Source organism: Sturnira hondurensis, unplaced genomic scaffold (genome assembly GCF_014824575.4).
Source record: "Sturnira hondurensis isolate 20B ecotype Veracruz unplaced genomic scaffold, ASM1482457v3 Scaffold0019216, whole genome shotgun sequence".
Classification (NCBI taxonomy): domain Eukaryota; kingdom Metazoa; phylum Chordata; class Mammalia; order Chiroptera; family Phyllostomidae; genus Sturnira; species Sturnira hondurensis.
Genome location: NW_028091847.1, coordinates 6562461 through 6578488, shown reverse-complemented (window position 1 = coordinate 6578488; position 16028 = coordinate 6562461). Strand labels below are relative to the sequence as shown.

General features: G+C 55.6%; 1 protein-coding gene across 3 annotated transcripts; it reads right to left on the bottom strand.

Annotated features, from left to right (window-relative positions):
• Positions 1-909: 909 nt before the first annotated feature.
• Positions 910-15748, bottom strand: RD3 (RD3 regulator of GUCY2D). 3 transcript variants are annotated; one of them, XM_037027540.1, is made up of 3 exons: positions 15430-15748; positions 4627-4938; positions 910-2608 (listed from the first exon to the last, which is right to left on the bottom strand). In XM_037027540.1, exons 2-3 carry the CDS (start codon positions 4920-4922, stop codon positions 2311-2313), a joined length of 594 nt encoding a protein of 197 aa, XP_036883435.1. In that variant the 5' UTR covers positions 4923-4938; positions 15430-15748; the 3' UTR covers positions 910-2310. The 3 variants fall into 3 exon arrangements, with proteins under 3 accessions (XP_036883435.1, XP_036883434.1, XP_036883436.1); XM_037027539.1 differs by having other exon boundaries at positions 4627-4935; XM_037027541.1 differs by lacking the exon at positions 15430-15748 and having other exon boundaries at positions 4627-5082.
• Positions 15749-16028: the final 280 nt, after the last annotated feature.

Genomic DNA, 16028 nt, shown 5'->3' with positions numbered 1-16028 from the left:
GGGACTCCTTACACTTTCCCTCTATTTTTCTGTATTTGAAAATGTTGGTAACAAGCACCAAAGTGAAATAAAGTGTAACCACTCAAGGGTCCAACCCCACTGGCTCCCTCTAGTGGCTGTTCGTGTGGAGTTGCATGCAAATGGAGTGTCCCCAACCTCACCCCTTCAACTGCCAGTGGCGGCTGTCACACACTCACAGGAGCCTCTCCAACTGCTTTGTTCTTTCACACGTTGACCTTTCACACTAGCAGCTGAGGCAGACATCATCACTCCCTTTAACGGCCTGTATCTCGCAGGCGTGATTCCCAGCTGGGATGCGCTGCCATTAGACAAGTGCCCAGTGGGGCTGGGGGGTTCCATCCGTCTCCACTGAGGTGGGCGGGAAGGCTTTCACGGATGGCCGGTTACTTCAACTTAAAAAACAACACAACATTGAGAGCTCCAGGCCTTTTTTTTCCTTGGGGAGAAGAGGTCCGTGCAGGGTGGTGGGGAAGGGGGAAAACAGACATTCTCTTAACTGACCTCCGAGCCCCGCCTCCACCGCCAGGTTGCCCCTGACACTCCATTTCCTCCTGCTGGCCCACAGCCAGGGCCCCCAGAAAGCTCCTGGCCGGTAGACCCTTTCCAATTTCTTTCCCAAAATTCCTGCTCCTGCCAGCTGGGTGGTCTGCTTACCAAGGGTCTCTGTTTGATCCAAAACTTGTTTGTACCAGTTCTTATTGTGATTCAAGGACACATGGCCCAGTAAACCTGAGTGTGGTGCTCCTGTCAGCCACACACATCTCACACGCACATCTCACACACACACCTCACACACACACACACACACACACACAGTGAACACAGTTTGGACCTACATTGAAAGTTTTGCAGTTAAATGAGCTTTTTAGTGTTTTCACATAAAATACATAAGATGTTGCAGATTTTTTAAATTGAAATGATTCTCAACTTTTGCCAATTATGTGAGTGAGCTAATCAACTCCATCTTGACAGTGTCAGACAAGAGGTTTTTCTCCACCCTACGATTCTGTCTAGATCTGAGTGAAAATCATTCAAAATCACATCATTAAAACACCTTTTTTCCACTGAGCGTGGTGAAGGAATATATGGATTTCCCCCCTGCTGACTTCTGGCATTTTATTTACATTACTGTTAAGATCCACTTGCATTTTCTGAGTGTGCATGAATAATTGGGGAGACTTCCCCCCTCATCCCCCCCACACCACTTCAGCCCGGAGTGTGAGGAGGCCACCTGGCCTTCCTCTTCACGGTGGGCGACCCACTCAGTGGAGAATCCACACGCCCATCACCAGGGTCTAACCTACAGGGAGGCTCTCCTGAAACATTGCAGGTGCCTCCACGTCAGTGAGGGGTTTGGGCGCTGCCTTCCCTGGGGAAAGCCAAGAGCAGGTGCGCTCAGGTTCAGAAGGGGCCAAAGACCCGGGCTCTCCAAAGCAGCGAGTTGGGAGGCGTCTGGAAGAAGCTACTGGGGACTGGCAGCGTCCCAGGTGATGGCACCATGGGGTGGGGTGACAGCCATCTACCTCCGCCCCAGCTACCTTTCTTGGGGAGCAGCTTAGACTCGAAGTTAGAGAAGGTCAGACACAGGCAGGTGGGGACAGTCTCTGGACCTGCCCCGTCACAGCCCAGGACTCAAGGACTCAGGGACAGAGACAACATACAGGAACATTCTCACCACCCGTGGGGATCTGGGTGCCATTCAGGAGGAAGGAGCCTGGCCCTCTCTGGGCCTCAGTTTCCTCCTTCACTAGCCAGCAGAGTGAACCTGTGACCTCTGTGGCCCCTTCCAGCTCTGCTGACTCAGGCACAAGGCTGTGACCCACCTGCAGTTGGTGAGACCAACGGAGAATGGACACCCCCCAACAGGTCCTCATTGTTACCCAGGGAGATGGGGTGAATGGGACAACTCCGGAGCTAGGATGAGGGCGCAGGTCTTGGCAAAAAGGCAGGGCAACTCTGCACCTTCCAGGCAGAAGCAGAGACGGGATGGGCTGAGGTCTGTCTGCCAAGCCCCCAGGCTCTGCAATGCTGGGAGGAGCTGCTCCAGCTACTGATGACTGACTGGGGTAGGGAGGGGGACCCGCTGCAGCTCCAAGTGCTGGTCTGGGCCCTGTGGCCCATGCCCAGTGGGAGAGGGTGGGAGAAGGGGGATGGGGATGGGGTAGGGAGGGGTTGCCTCTGGCCCCCAGTCAGGGGCGGGTGGGGAGGTTCCAGGACCCAGATGGTCACAGGTCTTCCATGCCCTCCCACAGGTGGCTCTGTTCCGGAGCTGGGGCAGGGGCAGGCGGGTCAGTCCTCTTTGGGCACCCGGAACTCAGGCATGCTCCAAGTACGGGGCGGTGGCCGCGCGTCCCGCTCCACGTCTTCAGAGATGGTGGGGATGTCGCTGGCGAAGGGAGAGATGCGCGCGCGCGTCCTGAAGGCGGCCAGCGCCTGGCTGCCGCGGGGCCGCAGGCTCCACTGCCGAGTCAGCTTGTGGGCCTCCTCCTCCTGCTTCATCCTCTCCAGCACCTCTTGCAGCACCGAGCGGAAGAGTCGGGACACCTCCTGCACCTCGGGCTCCTGCTCGGCCATCAGCTGCCGGAACCTGTGCAGGTGGGGTGGTCACATGGCTGTGGCTCGTGGCCCCAGGGGCTTCCATGTGGCCCCTGAGGTCAAGTCCCAAGTCCTCCACTTCCCCACTTCTCCTGAAAGGAATCAGGGGTCACCCTGCCTCCTCATTGCTTCAACCCATCCTGAGTTCAAATCCCAGCTCTGCCAGTCTGGCCTCCATGAGCCTCAGCTTCCTCATCTGTACACTGGGGGCATAGCCACCTTTTTGCGAGGTTTAATGTGCTGACACATGAGAAACTGCTGGCTCTCACCTTGGGGTGCCGCATCAGTGTAGTACGGAGAGCCCACTGCCCTCTCCTCCCAGGGGCGTGAGGTTGCTGGCTCACCCTCTCCCTCTAGGCCCCGCCCACTGGCCAGAGGGGTCTCTCCGATTGGGTCACTGCCCTGAGACTTTCCTTCCGCAGCTCCCGGAGCTGTTTGGCCACGCACACCAGGTCCCCCGATGTCCCCTGTCTGTGCTCCAGCCAGGAAGAATCACACGTGCCCCCCCCCCCCCTCCAGCCCCAGGTTCTCTGCCTCCCAGCGGTTTCCCAAGTGGTTTCCTCTGCCTAAAACGTCTTTCCCGGCGCTCAATAGTGACTAGTAGTCGCCACGCCCCTCTACTGCCGGGTTCTTCGGCCCACGTGGAGAGTTCACTCCGCTCCAGCTTTTCAGCAGCGACAGGAGGCCCGAAATGTGGCCGGACGGTCACGGCCACATGTTCGTCCCCAGCATCCCGTCACTTGTGAGGTGTGGTCTGCCGTGACAACCCCCCGCCCCTATCCAGGGTGCTTCTGGAACCAGACACCTGGGGTGGAGGCTAGGGGGATTCCATGACGCAGAGTAAAACCAGCAGGAATGGGCAAGATTCTCGGCCCAGAGGGAGATGCAGGAGGGAGCTAAAAAAGACGACAGAATCCNATTCCTGGCGCTCAATAGTGACTAGTAGTCGCCACGCCCCTCTACTGCCGGGTTCTTCGGCTCATGTGGAGAGTTCACTCCACTCCAGCTTTTCAGCAGCGACAGGAGGCCCGAAATGTGGCCGGACGGTCACGGCCACATGTTCGTCCCCAGCTTCCCGTCACTTGTGAGGTGTGGTCTGCCGTGACAACCCCCCGCCCCTATCCAGGGTGCTTCTGGAACCAGACACCTGGGGTGGAGGCTAGGGGGATTCCATGACGCAGAGTAAAACCAGCAGGAATGGGCAAGATTCTCGGCCCAGAGGGAGATGCAGGAGGGAGCTAAAAAAGACGACAGAATCCGAAAGTGTGTAGATAGACTGGAGAGGAGTTTTTGAGGAACCTTTGCGAGACAAGGTGTACAGCATACACATATGCTGGTTGAAGACGGGTGAGAGAAGATTTGGGGGACTAAGGGGGGTTTAAGGTGTTTCATAGTGGATCTGTCTTTCTTCACGCGTGTCTGGGAAATGCAAGTACAGGACCTGCATTACTCTGGAAGTACTTTTGGTTGTTGGGCTCTGCTTCTTCGACCTCGAATCTGTCTGACACGGGACTGCGCAGGCCGAGGGTCTATCAAGTTGCATTTATTATGTTCATGGACACGATTGTAGCCAAGCTTTTAAATGTTCGGTGCCTGGGGGCCCTGCACCATTCACACACACACACACACTCACACACTTTAGGAGAGCTAGTGTGAAATAGGATCATTGTTATTGGGGGAATCTCCCTGAGAAGGTAATGTGGAAGCTGAACAGGGAAGGAGCCAGCATGTAAAAGCCCAGGATAACTACAATCACCACAGAGAGAGCAGGAAGTTCAAAGGCCTGGGGTTCTCTCCTGTCAGAGCTCATGAGCCTGGAGCCAGGAACCGCGCCTGCCTGAAGTCCCACGCCTCTTTCAGAATCCTCCTTCAGCCGGGCTCCTTCTAACAGGACTGGGTCAGCCAGGCCCCCTGGCTCCGGCCGTGGTAGCTGCAGGTCCTGCCCCCGCACCCACCCTCCCTGAAGCCTGCGGCCCCACAGCTGGGCCCCACGCCAGGGCCGGGGGTTACCTGAGGATGGCGGGCCCGCAGTAGGATGGGTGGATCTTGGCGCAGACATCCTCGAGCTGCAGCCGCTCCCCGGGGCTGAGGTCGTAGGCGGCCCGCGGCGCGCTGGCCAGCCAGCTGTAGTCCACCCCGGTGCAGATCTTCCTGACCGCGTCGCTGCGCTCCCGCTGCTGCCTCTCGGCCTCTCGCATCTGCCCCACCAGCTCCATCATGAGCGTATCCAGCACCATCTCAGCTGGACTCCGGGCCGACGGCCGGGGCAGGGCCTCATTCCACCGGAGCCATGGGATGAGGGACATGGTCCCCCAGGCCCTGCTGAGACAGGGCAGAGCACGGGTGTCCCCTCTGTCAGTTGGGGTGGGGAGAACAAGGAGCAGGGAGGAGAGCTTCGACCCAAGTAAGAAGACCTGCTCCGCCCTCCCAGCTGGGTGGCCTCCAGTAAGTGGCTTAACCTCTCTGAGCTGTCATTTCTAATTCTGTAAGACAAGATAGGGCTGTTGTGAGGAACAGTTGTAAATAAACTTGGGATGTTCTAAGCACCCCATAAAAGTGGGACATATTCGTGGTTATACCAATCCCTGAAGCATCCAGATGACTAAGCCCAGAGAAACTGCCTCCCAAACCCCTGCTGACTCCAGACAAGGAAGAAAACCTACTGTGTGTGGCTGAGCACAACCCCATGATTTAAGGGCAGAAATACACATGCACAGCACAGATGCCTACATCCCATGCCAACCTCGCAGGAAAACACCCTAAGTTTCTCAATGCCCTGGCCTGTTGCTGAAGGAAGCTTAGATTATACGGGGTTGACATCATCCTGAAAAAGGCACAACTTGCCCTCCATTTACTGATTCACTTATTCACCACTCATTCTCCTGTGGCACAGGATGTGAGGAGTAAAAACCGTAACATCCATGAAAAGAAGTACATGTGACTGGTGAAGCCCAGGGTCGGTACTGATGGGGGAAGGAAAGGAACGACTAGACAGTGAAAGGGACCACAGAAGGCTCTGTGGGTGAGGGGTGAGTGTAGGCATCAGACACATGGACTGATGGAGCAGGTGTCCCAGGTGGAGGACCCACACCTGGGGTGCAGGGAGCATCGGGGGTGAGAGCAGGGACCTAACTCAGCAGCATGTTCCCCACAGAGTCGTGATCGACACAGGCTTGGTGACTGACTGACTAGGTGAATGAATGGGAGATGGATGAGTAGATGAATGGGTTTGTGCCTCTGACAACAGTGAAGGCAAGAGCTGTTCCTGGGCTCAAATCTGAAGTGGATCTCTGAGATGGCCCACCTCCCCTTTCTACTCCTTTCCCCTCCAGGGGGCTCCCCCTTCCAGGAACCATTGGTCGTCTTCCTGCCTAGACTCTCCGGACACAGCAGAGGGAAGAGATCCACTGAGCGCTGTCTCCACAGCGTGGTCGCCAGGCCTGTGTCACCTCCCGAGGGGGCATGCACACCTTGGGCAGCCCTCCCCGCACCCTGCAGCGGCAACGCGTAGCCCAGAGAAATGCCCTGTTGGTGCTGGAGAATCAGGCACAGGTGGGGCATCATTATGAGTGGGAGTAGTCCTCCGGAGTGGCGCGAACCAAACTTTCGACTTGCCCACGAAGACTTGAGCAACCAGTTGCCGCAGAAACCATCAAAATGAGGACCCGTAAAAGCTCTGATCCTCCCCTCGGCCTGAGCCTGTCACCGACAGGGCCTCAGATTCCACCGAGTCCCTCCTGGGAGGTTGGGAGGGAAAACCAACCCTGGAGAGAAAACTGCTCCTGGTGTCGGGGACAGTTAGGACCTTATCTTGTGTGTTCAGAGGGCTGATACGGGGCCGAAGCATGGGCAAGGGGAGTGTGGAGCTGGGCTGGCTTCCGTCCTGAGCACCAGCAGCCTCAGTCCAAGGCCAAGGGACTCAATCACTGCAGGCGAAGGGAGTCCTTGGAACTGAACATACTGCGCTTCCTGGAGTGTTTGTGTTTTTAAAAGTACGTGGGTCAGGTGGATGCCTAAAACCGCAAGGTCTCATTCCCGGCGTTCATTCGACCCCACTGCAGGGCACTCCAGATATGCAGGGTCAGGAGCGCCCTCAGGGGTCAGGAGCGCCCACAGGGGAGAGAGACCGGGTGGGTCCATTTCGTAGCTCAGGCCTTCATTGGTGCCCCTGCCTCTGCCTAGACACTCACTTCCAGGGTTCGCTCCCCTCTGAAGACTTTCCTGACCCTCTCTCTGACCTCACAGGGAGCTGTCCCCTGACGGCGCTCTGCACAGACGTTTTCACAGCACCAGGAGCATTTTACGGAGCATGACTGTCTCCTTCCCTCAACGCTGCAGGTCACTGGGTGCAGGGACGGCGCCTCACGCCCCTCCAGACCCCTGGTGCCGGGTGCAGAGTGAATGTCAGACAAGTGAACAGGTGAATGAACATGTGAATGAAGGAATGAATAACTGAGCAAGGGAATGAATTTGAGTAAAGGGTGTTTACGTCATTGCGGATGCTTCAAGGTGCAAGTCCCACAGATCTGACCTACCCTGAATAGGAGGCCGTGTGTCAGAGGTCACAGGAAAGACTCTCTCTCCTCTGGACCCCTGGCTTTGCACCTTCCCGTCACTCAGATATCCCCCCAGGAGCCCTGGAGCCCTGATGATGGCCTGTGCAGCCCCTCGGTCTCTCACCCGTAACAGAGCTGAGTGTCTGTTGTTCTGTCCTTACGGTGGACTTGGGGAGAGTCGTAATTATAACTTTTCTTCTTTTTAAAGATTTTATTTATTTTTCAGGGGAGGAGAAGGAGAAAGAGCGGGAGAGGAAACATCAATGTGTCATTGCCTATCACATGCTCCCTACTGAGGACCTGGCCTGCAACCCAGGCACATGCCCTGACTGGGAATCGAACTAGTGACCCTTTGGTTCACAGGCCAGCACTCAATCCACTGAGCCACACCAGCCAGGGCTCTATAACTTTTCTGAAAATATTCCCGGCGGATGAGATACTGGTCTGAGAGTTGTGGGGCCGGAGGACACGTGGGACCCCCCTGCCGGAGTGATACCCACCCCTCCTCCGCACTGAGCCTCACCCTAAGATGTCTCCAAAGCTGGCCTTGACCCTGGTCCCCAGGAATGCTTCTTTGATTGACTTCTCTCGACCTCGACACCCCAGGGTGCCCCTCAGTACCACCAGGACACACTGCCCCTGGCACTTGAATGCGGGCTCCCAACTTGAACTTCACCAGCCTAGAAGATGACCGAAGGAGGAGGAGACTGGTGAGGCCCAAAGCAGAAAGATACGATGCTCTTATTACAGCCTGCGGTACACCAGGAGGCAGGAGCACCCTCAGCGACCTGCCACACCCTTACTCGTTAGCCTAAGTTGGGGCCTGTGAGGCCTCCCTACGCAGATGCAACCCCAGGGACCACTCTTCCCTGCGAAACTGCTGTCTCCACGGTTACCACCAGACCATCCTCCTTGGTCTCCCTGGGTCTGCCTCCCACCCTGGTCTGCCCCTGCCTTGGTGCAGCCCCTGGAGACCCTCTCAACCCGTGAGGGCACCTTTTCTTTCCCTGGCCTTCTGTGGGTTGTGGCTGTTCCCTGGGGCCCTGTCTGGAGCCTCCCTTCATTTTAATCATTCTCCTCCTTCCGCACATCTCCAATTACAACCTCAATGTTGATAGCTACCAAGTCAAAATCCTTAACCCAGTTGTCTCCTGAGCTCCAGATCAGCGTTCCACTTGCACCTCCACCGCAAACCAGCCATCTCTCTCCCCATTGTCTGCAGTCTCTCCTGGGCCCTGCCTCGGTGGTGGGCGTCACCTACTTGCCCAAACTGAGGTGCCAACCTTGTCTCGTCCTTTTTCCTCATTGGCAAATTCTATATCCAATCCCTGTTTTTTCTCCCAAATTTAAATATTATGAGCCTCCCAAATCTGTTCACTCTCTTCTCTCCATTAGTTCTTTTTTAAAATACATTTTATTGATTATACCATTACAGTTGTGTTCTATTCCCCCTTCATTCCCCTCCACCCTGCACACCCCCTCCCCCACCATTCTCCCCCCCTTTAGGTTATGACCACGTGTCTCAAGTTCTTTAGATTCTATATTTCCCCTACTACTCTTGCCCTCCCCCCTGTCTATTTTCTACCTGCTGTCTATGCTATTTTTCTGTACCTTCTCCCCCCTTCTCCTCCTCCCACTCCCCTGTTGCTAACCCTCCATGTGATCTTCATTTCTATGGTTCCACTCCTGATCTAGCTGTCCTCTTAGTCTGCTTTTGTTTTAGGTGTGGTTGTTGATAATTGTGAGTTTGCTGTCGTTTCACTGTTCATCATTAGTTCAAGTCTTGACCATCTGCCCAAAATACAGCTGCTGCCTCCTAACTGGCAACTCACGACTAATCCTCTCATCCGATTTTTTAAAAATTTATTGTTGTTCTATTACGGTTGTTCCAATTTTCCCCCGTTGCTCTTCCCCCCCACCCCCAACCCCTGCTCCCACGGTCAATCCCCACCCTGTTGTCCATGTCCAAGGGTCACTTATTCTTGTTCTTTAACTGGGCCCTTCCCCTTCTTTCCTTAACCTCCGCCCCCTGTGGTCACTGTCAGTCTGTTCCTTGTTTCCATGCCTCTGGTTCTATTTTTCTCGTTTGTTTGTTTTGTTCATTGGGTTCCTGTGAGAGGTCATCTGATCTTTATTTTTCATTGTGATAAAAAAATAATGCAAAATTTCCCACCTTAAGCATTTTGAGCACGTGACATAGCAGTGCTAACAATGCACGCGCCGTTGTGCAACAGACCTCCAGGGCTTTTCCATCTCGGAACTGAAGCCCAGTCAGCAATAACCACAGCCCCATTTTCCTAAGTGTCATCTTGTTAGAGCAAATATATATGGGAAAAACATTTCATTGGTTTCAAAATAGAAATAAAAACTTGCAAAAACAAAATTAATAATAATTCCACATCGGAGTTAGGAACCTCTTTCCAATGTTTTATCTAAAAATAATTCTGATGTTGGTTCATTTTATGATGCTTCATGGGGCATGGAATGGGGCTCCCACAAGTGTCTGGGGCCTGCGAAGGTCTTTAAGTCACCCCGTACTTAAGCCCAGAGATGCTTGGAGACTTTCAGTGGTTTCCGATTGTCCTCAAGATGCCTTCACATGCATCAGGGCCATTCATGGCTCTTGTCTTCAGTGGTGAAGCTGACGCCTAAACCAGAGCCACCAAACACTCCCTTTGTCCCAGTCTTCCCCCAACAGCTCCCTCCAAGCCCCTACTCCTAACCCCCCCAAAGAGTCCCGCCTCCTCTTGCCTTGAGGCCTTTGCGCGTCCCTAGAACACTTGCAATCTCCTCAGGTCCTGAATAAGTCCTACCCCAGCCTTTGACTCAGACTCTGGTCCCTTCAGCAAACTTCCTGTCACTCCCTGATCAGCTTCCGGTGCCTCACCTCTCTGCTCCCAGGCTGCTCACCCCATCAGAGAGCAGTCTCAGCGAACTGGGCTCACCTGTGTGCCCTCCTCCCTCTTACGACTGAGTGAGAAACGAGGGTTGTGCATCCCCCTACCCATGACCCAGCACCCCACAGCAGGTCTGGCCCCCAGCGTGCGAGTGTGTGTGTGTGTGTGTGTGTCTGGGCTAGAAGTCTACCTAGAGAGTTCCTTCACACCCCAACATTTCTTTCCCTTCCTCGGATCCATATTCAGGTCAAGCATGTTGAGGGACACGTATTCAGGTCAAGCGTTATCCCCTTACAAGGCCTTTTTTTCTTCTTAGTCTAGATTTGCGTTCGAGCTGAAAGGAGGCAGCGAGGGAGTGACTTGGCAACAGGGGATCCTCCTGGGGCTGGGAGGAAAATAGAGGACAGGGGAGGTGGGAGCCACTGGAGACACATTCGTCTCCATGACAAACTGGCCTCCAAAGAGTCACATGAGGACCGCTTCGGGTCTGGCCAGGGCCCAGTTGCTCAGGCTCACACCATGCCTCTAACTATTTGTAAGTTTAAAATTAAGCTAAAATATGTATGACTTCCTTCCTTGTTAATATACTTTTATAACAACATGGAGGGTCAGGTTGAGGACCCCCCCCCTTGGCTGCACCCTGTATCAGATTCTTAGCCTCTTTGAGTTCTTTGCTGGCCCGTGGTAGCAAGAGTTGAACCAGTTCCCGTCCCTCAGCCGGTCCCCGCTTCTCTTCCCGGCCTTGAGGGGCCTTGCAAACATGCATGGGACAGCAAAGCCTTCACGGCCAAGGCACCTCCACAGTCCCACCAGCTGCTGCCTCTTTGGTCCTCTCAGGCTTGTCCACACCCTCCACCCTCAGGAGGCTGGGCCCTTGGGGGACACCCGCTTAGCCTCTAGGTGTGGGCAGGTGTCTGTCCAGAAAGGGATTTCCGGGTCTCCGTACCAGAGGCCTGATCTAGAGGGAAAGTGACCTCAGGACGGATGCATGTCCTTGATCTCCCAGCCCCTCACCGCAGGTGGGGCTCAGCAAGAAGAAAGCCCCAGTGCAGGAGTGTAGTCTGGAACAGGGGCCTCTCCCCAGGGCTTGAGGCCTGCTCCCTGACCTGGGCTGGCCTCTAGAGACAGGTGCTCGACCCACACCGGATGGCAGGGGCCTGGTGGGGAGGTTGCGTGAGTCCTAGGTTTGGTGGGCTCTCAGCCTCTCGGCCCAGGGGTCTCACAGGGCCAGGGGTGTGTTCTAAGTTTTTTTCTCCCCCCCAACCCTCCATTCTCTCCATCTCCAACCCTGGCCAGCACTGGAGGCTTCGACAGAGACAGGATTTCTGCCTGGCTATTTCTGTCTCTGGGGCCAGCTGTTCTCCCCGGAGGCTCTTCAGCAGGTCTGATTAAGTTCTTAAGGGCAGAGGAGGGAGGGGGCTGTGGAGGGAGGGAGAGCAGGGTGGAGAGGCGGGGCTGGCCAGACCACAGCAGTGGCTGGTTTATCCCAGGGCCTCCCCAGGACCTGACCCACAGCTGAGACCCATGTGAGCCTGACTGTAACTGAGTGGCTGGGGAGGGGGCTAACAGCAGGTGTGGTCTGATAAAAACACCCAGAAGCTCCATCAGAACAGAGTGGGCTTTGCTGCATGCTCTGTACCACTGGGATTCGCCGTCCCCTGTTCTGGGTTAACGCTGCTTCCTGCCCCGCAGAGTCGGACTGGCCAGTGTGAGCTTCGAGGCCCCTCCCACTCCTGCTGGTGCTGGTCACTGGAGCACGCACCATGGTGACTCTGGAACCTTCCCATGACAAATTCCTGCTTCCCTTCAGTCACCAGCACCTACCACCTGCCTCTGAGGCATGAACATTGATTGAATCCTTGTTTAAGAAACAAGTAGGACATTCGGGGAAATGGGAAGATGAGGTGGAGGTGAGGGAATGAGCGCTGGTTTCCTTAGGCATCCAAGTGGGAGTGTGGCTACAGGAGGTATGGGCAGAGAGCACCCCCCCCCAGAAGGCGACGCTGACGTGTCCTGGCTGGAGGGTCCTGTCGTCTGCAAGTCATGTGCACACACACCCCACACACAGGATAAATGTGGCAAAAGGCTAACAATTGTGCAATCTAGGGGTAACTTAGAGGTGTTCACTGCACAGTTCTTCCAACTTCTCTGCATGTTTGAGCATATTCATAATTTAAAAGTTGGAAGAAGTCTAGCTCAAAACTCACTCTTCACCGGATTCCTTCTCAACTCACTCCATCCGCAGGCCTAACTTGCTCCTCAGTGTCCTGCCTGTGGTTTCTGTCATGCTCGTTCAGGGCACAGTGGCCTTTTTCACGCTGGGTGCGGGTGTTGAGGGAGCGCACAACAGTGTGTGCAAGGCGGGTCCGGGGTCTGGGGCCTGAAGCCCAGGCCTGAGTTCTGACCCTCATGCCTCAGCAAACACAGGCGGGAGAGCGTGGTGCGCCTGTCACTGTGTGTGGTTGATGTCGCTGTGCGTGGTGATGTCACTGTGTGCCTGTCAGCACACTCCATGCAGGTCTCCCTCCAGGCGCCTACATTCAAGAGAGCGCTGGGAATAAGTAGACAAGCAATCGCCGCACTGCTGAGGGGCGTGCCCAGGGGTGCAGTGCCCCTGTCTGCAGGGGCACAGCTGTGAACTGGCTGCAACAACAATGAAGGCACGCCCACTCTGCCCTTGGCAGCTCTCCCACTCAAACGAGGCACCCGGTATTGGGGGGTGGGGTGGGGGTGCGGCGAGTGCATGCTTCAGCAGGGAAAACCTAAGTTCAGTTCCCACAGCCTTCCCCTCTCTGTCCTGCTCTGCCTGTATCCAAGTTACCTTCATTGCTCCAAGCCTCAGTTTCTCCGTCTGTAAGAGGAGGGGACAGGGTACCTACTTCTTGTTACTGTACAGATCAAATAAAGTAATGTTTGTGTCAGTGCCAGATAAACTAACAAGGCCTGTGACTGTCTGTCCCCCTCAGTGCAGCGATTCTTGCCCTGGGGCCCGCAAGGACAATTCAAATGTTTATGATCTCAGATCGGGGGGGAAAAAAACCTGTCTTTATTTCCACTGACTTGAACTGAAATGCAGTGTTTCCGTTAGTTCTAAGTGTGGTCCGCAACCACAACAGTATCATCACTCCCGTGCCTTTATCTCCAGCAAGATCACAGATATTTTAGAACACTTTAATACCTTTCTTGAAATATCATGCAAGCTCAGCATTCCTATGAAATCATGGTGTGTATTAGATTAGACCTGAGACTAGATGTTGTTATTTTACGTGTTGATGGAGAGGTGTGTATATTACTATATCTCAAGTTGTTTTTTAAAAAATAGGTCGAGAGTTGCATTTCAATATAGCTGGTTTCTTTTGTAATCCTGTCAACTTTACCCATGTAGAAACATTTTGCTGAGAATGAGTCCAAAGGCTTTCAGAAAGTAAGGAACCCCTTGGCTTGGCACGAGCTGGACCCCAATCCTGTGCCTGGCCTTGCCCCAGTGCTGGCTTCTGGGGGACCTGAGCATCCCCTCTGTTCCTCGTAAAGGGGAGAGTCGCGGTGAAGCCTCAGTTTACCCAGCACCAGGAGGAAAGCCCTCACTTGTCCAGTCTCTGCCCTGCGGCGTCTCTCACCCTTTCTCTTCCTTCTTCTGCTCCTCCCTGTCACCCCCTCTCCCCTCGAGCTCTCCCAGCCTTCCCTTCAGCCTATTTTTGGACATCCCTGAGGATAATATCTTTTCTGCAGCTCCCTGGGAGAAGCCACTGCCAGCTGCGGCTCGTTAGACACTTGGAAACGCCAGAAAAGCCAGCTCCATGGCTCAAGGGCCAGAAGAGCCTGGTCCCAGATGGGTCACAGCAGGAAGGGAACCAGGGACAGGGACCAGGATGCCTCCGTGGTGGGTCCAGTGCGGGCTGGACCCTCCGAGTCAGAAGCAAGGCCCCAACTGCCTTGCAGGAGGAGCACTCCAGTGCATACTGTGGCCACCAGCCCTGCCAGCTGAGGACAGACAGCGCAGTCGGGGCCAGGACGCTGCTTTCTTGGTACAAAGCGGGTCCCACCCAGACTCCACTCTGAGCTGGGCTCAGGGCGAGGGGCTGCCCTGCACTGAACCCAGGCCCCTGAGCACCTGTGCCAGGCTGTCCCAGGGAGCCTGCTGCCCCACCAAGCAGGCAGGGTGCTCTGCTGAAGTTGAACCCTGGGTCTGGACAGAGGCTTTGAAGCAGGTGCAGAGAGTAGGGGCCCCCTCTCTGATAGACCTTCCTCCCAGCCCTGTTTTGGCCAAGGGCCAAGGCCAACCAAGTTCACAGATGGCAAATTGGCCTTATTTTTCTTTGGCATCACAGAAAAATAATGAAAGTCATTCACCAAGCCAGGTGTAACTCAGCCAGACATATGGGCTTCTTCCCACCCGACCAACACCTGCTCATCTTTTAGGGACCCACCTCGAATATCAGCAACTCCCTGCGGCCTGGCGCTCCCTGCCCGGCACTGAGGTAGAACCCTGGGCCTGCTGGTGCCTGGCAGCGGGGCTTGTTATTGTAGCATCGGAAACAAACACATTTCCCAGTTTTTATACTGTTTTCCTCTCTCCCCACCCAGCTATGAGCTCTGAGAGGGCAAGCCCTGAATTTGTTCAATCTCCTGGCAGGCGGTAGGCACTTGATCAGTGGTTCATGAATGAATGAATGGTATTCCTCCTCCTTCTGAGGCAGACGCATAACCAGGAGGGGCAAGTGCCCAGGTCCTACAGAGCACAGCTGGAGGGGGCTGATCCCCAGGACACTCTACCCTGACCACAGCTCCCAACTGTCCTCCCAACTCCATCCTCTCCACCCCGGCCAGGCCTGCTGTGCTGGGCGTGTTGCTGGGGACTCACAGAAAGCTCTGTGGCTGGGCACCTGAGTCCACCCATCCCCTGTGTGTCCTGGTCCCAAGACTCTGCTCCACATGTTTTGTAGGTGCTCAAGTCACAGCTCTCAGGTCAAGGAGAGAATCTCTGATTTGGGTTGACCTCCCTCCCCCCACCACATCCTCCCCATAGAAGCAGAAGGGGAGGAGATGCCAGGGCTGTGTGCTCCCAGACAGACACACTGGCTCCGGAGCAGACAAAAGCTGGGGCTCCCGAGGGTTTATAAAGCAAGGACAGGCCACAGCCTGAGGATGCTCCGAGCCCACACACTCTCATGACCTGGCTGAGAGCTGGCGGGGCCTCCCTGGGGCCACCTGGGCCCTGGACTCAGACTGCTCGGTCAGCTGGCCCCAGCCTGCCACCCCTCCCAGCTCCAGGCTGGCCAGGGCCCTGCTCTGACTTCTAAAAGCACAGCCGGCTCTCTGGGTGTGGAAGCCCCCGTCTCCTGGGGAGCCAGCCCTCTTACCTGGCTTTCTGAGGCTGGCCCCTGCTGAGGTGAAAAGTCCGGCAGAGTCCTGCTTTCCGCTGCCCAGTCTGGGAGGAGAGAGAGTCTGGATCTTTTCAGGGAAAAGCAGAAAGTTTGGCAGCCCAGGGAGGCCAGGGCAGAGAGACAACTACATCCTAAGCGTCTCCCTCGTCTCCCTCTCTCGTGGCCGGCTGCAGCCTCACGCTTTTCCCTTTATTTTCGCCTCTCAGAGTTTGTGCTGAAAGAAAACAGCGCTGACCAGAGGGGGCATCCAGCCGAGTGTTAGTGGAGTGGCGCTGCCGGTCGCCTGCAGGCTGGAGTCTGGCGACGGGGCGGGGCCCGCTCCTAATCTGCGGTTGCCGTGGAGACCCACCTAAGCCTCTTTCACCTCCAGCTGCATTATCTGTAGGAGGAGCTGCCTGACTTGTGGCGGGCACCTGAAAAGACCCAGGTGGTCACAGAGGCCCCCTCCTCCCTCTGCTGTGCTCAGGGCGGCACAAACGGGGAGCAAGAGGACGCTGGGCACACCCTCGGCAGAGCCCTCGGGGACCTGCTGTGGGCAGGTGTTTCCAGCCACTCGGTGGGTGGTTCCCGCTGGA

Coding starts and splice junctions, on each gene's coding strand:
- RD3 (XM_037027540.1), bottom strand. CDS start 4,922: ATGTCCCTCATCCCATGGCTCCGGTGGAATGAGGCCCTGCCCCGGCCG. Junction 2,609..4,626: donor TGCGGGCCCGCCATCCTCAG/GTAACCCCCGGC, acceptor CCACCTGCACAG/GTTCCGGCAGCTGATGGCCG.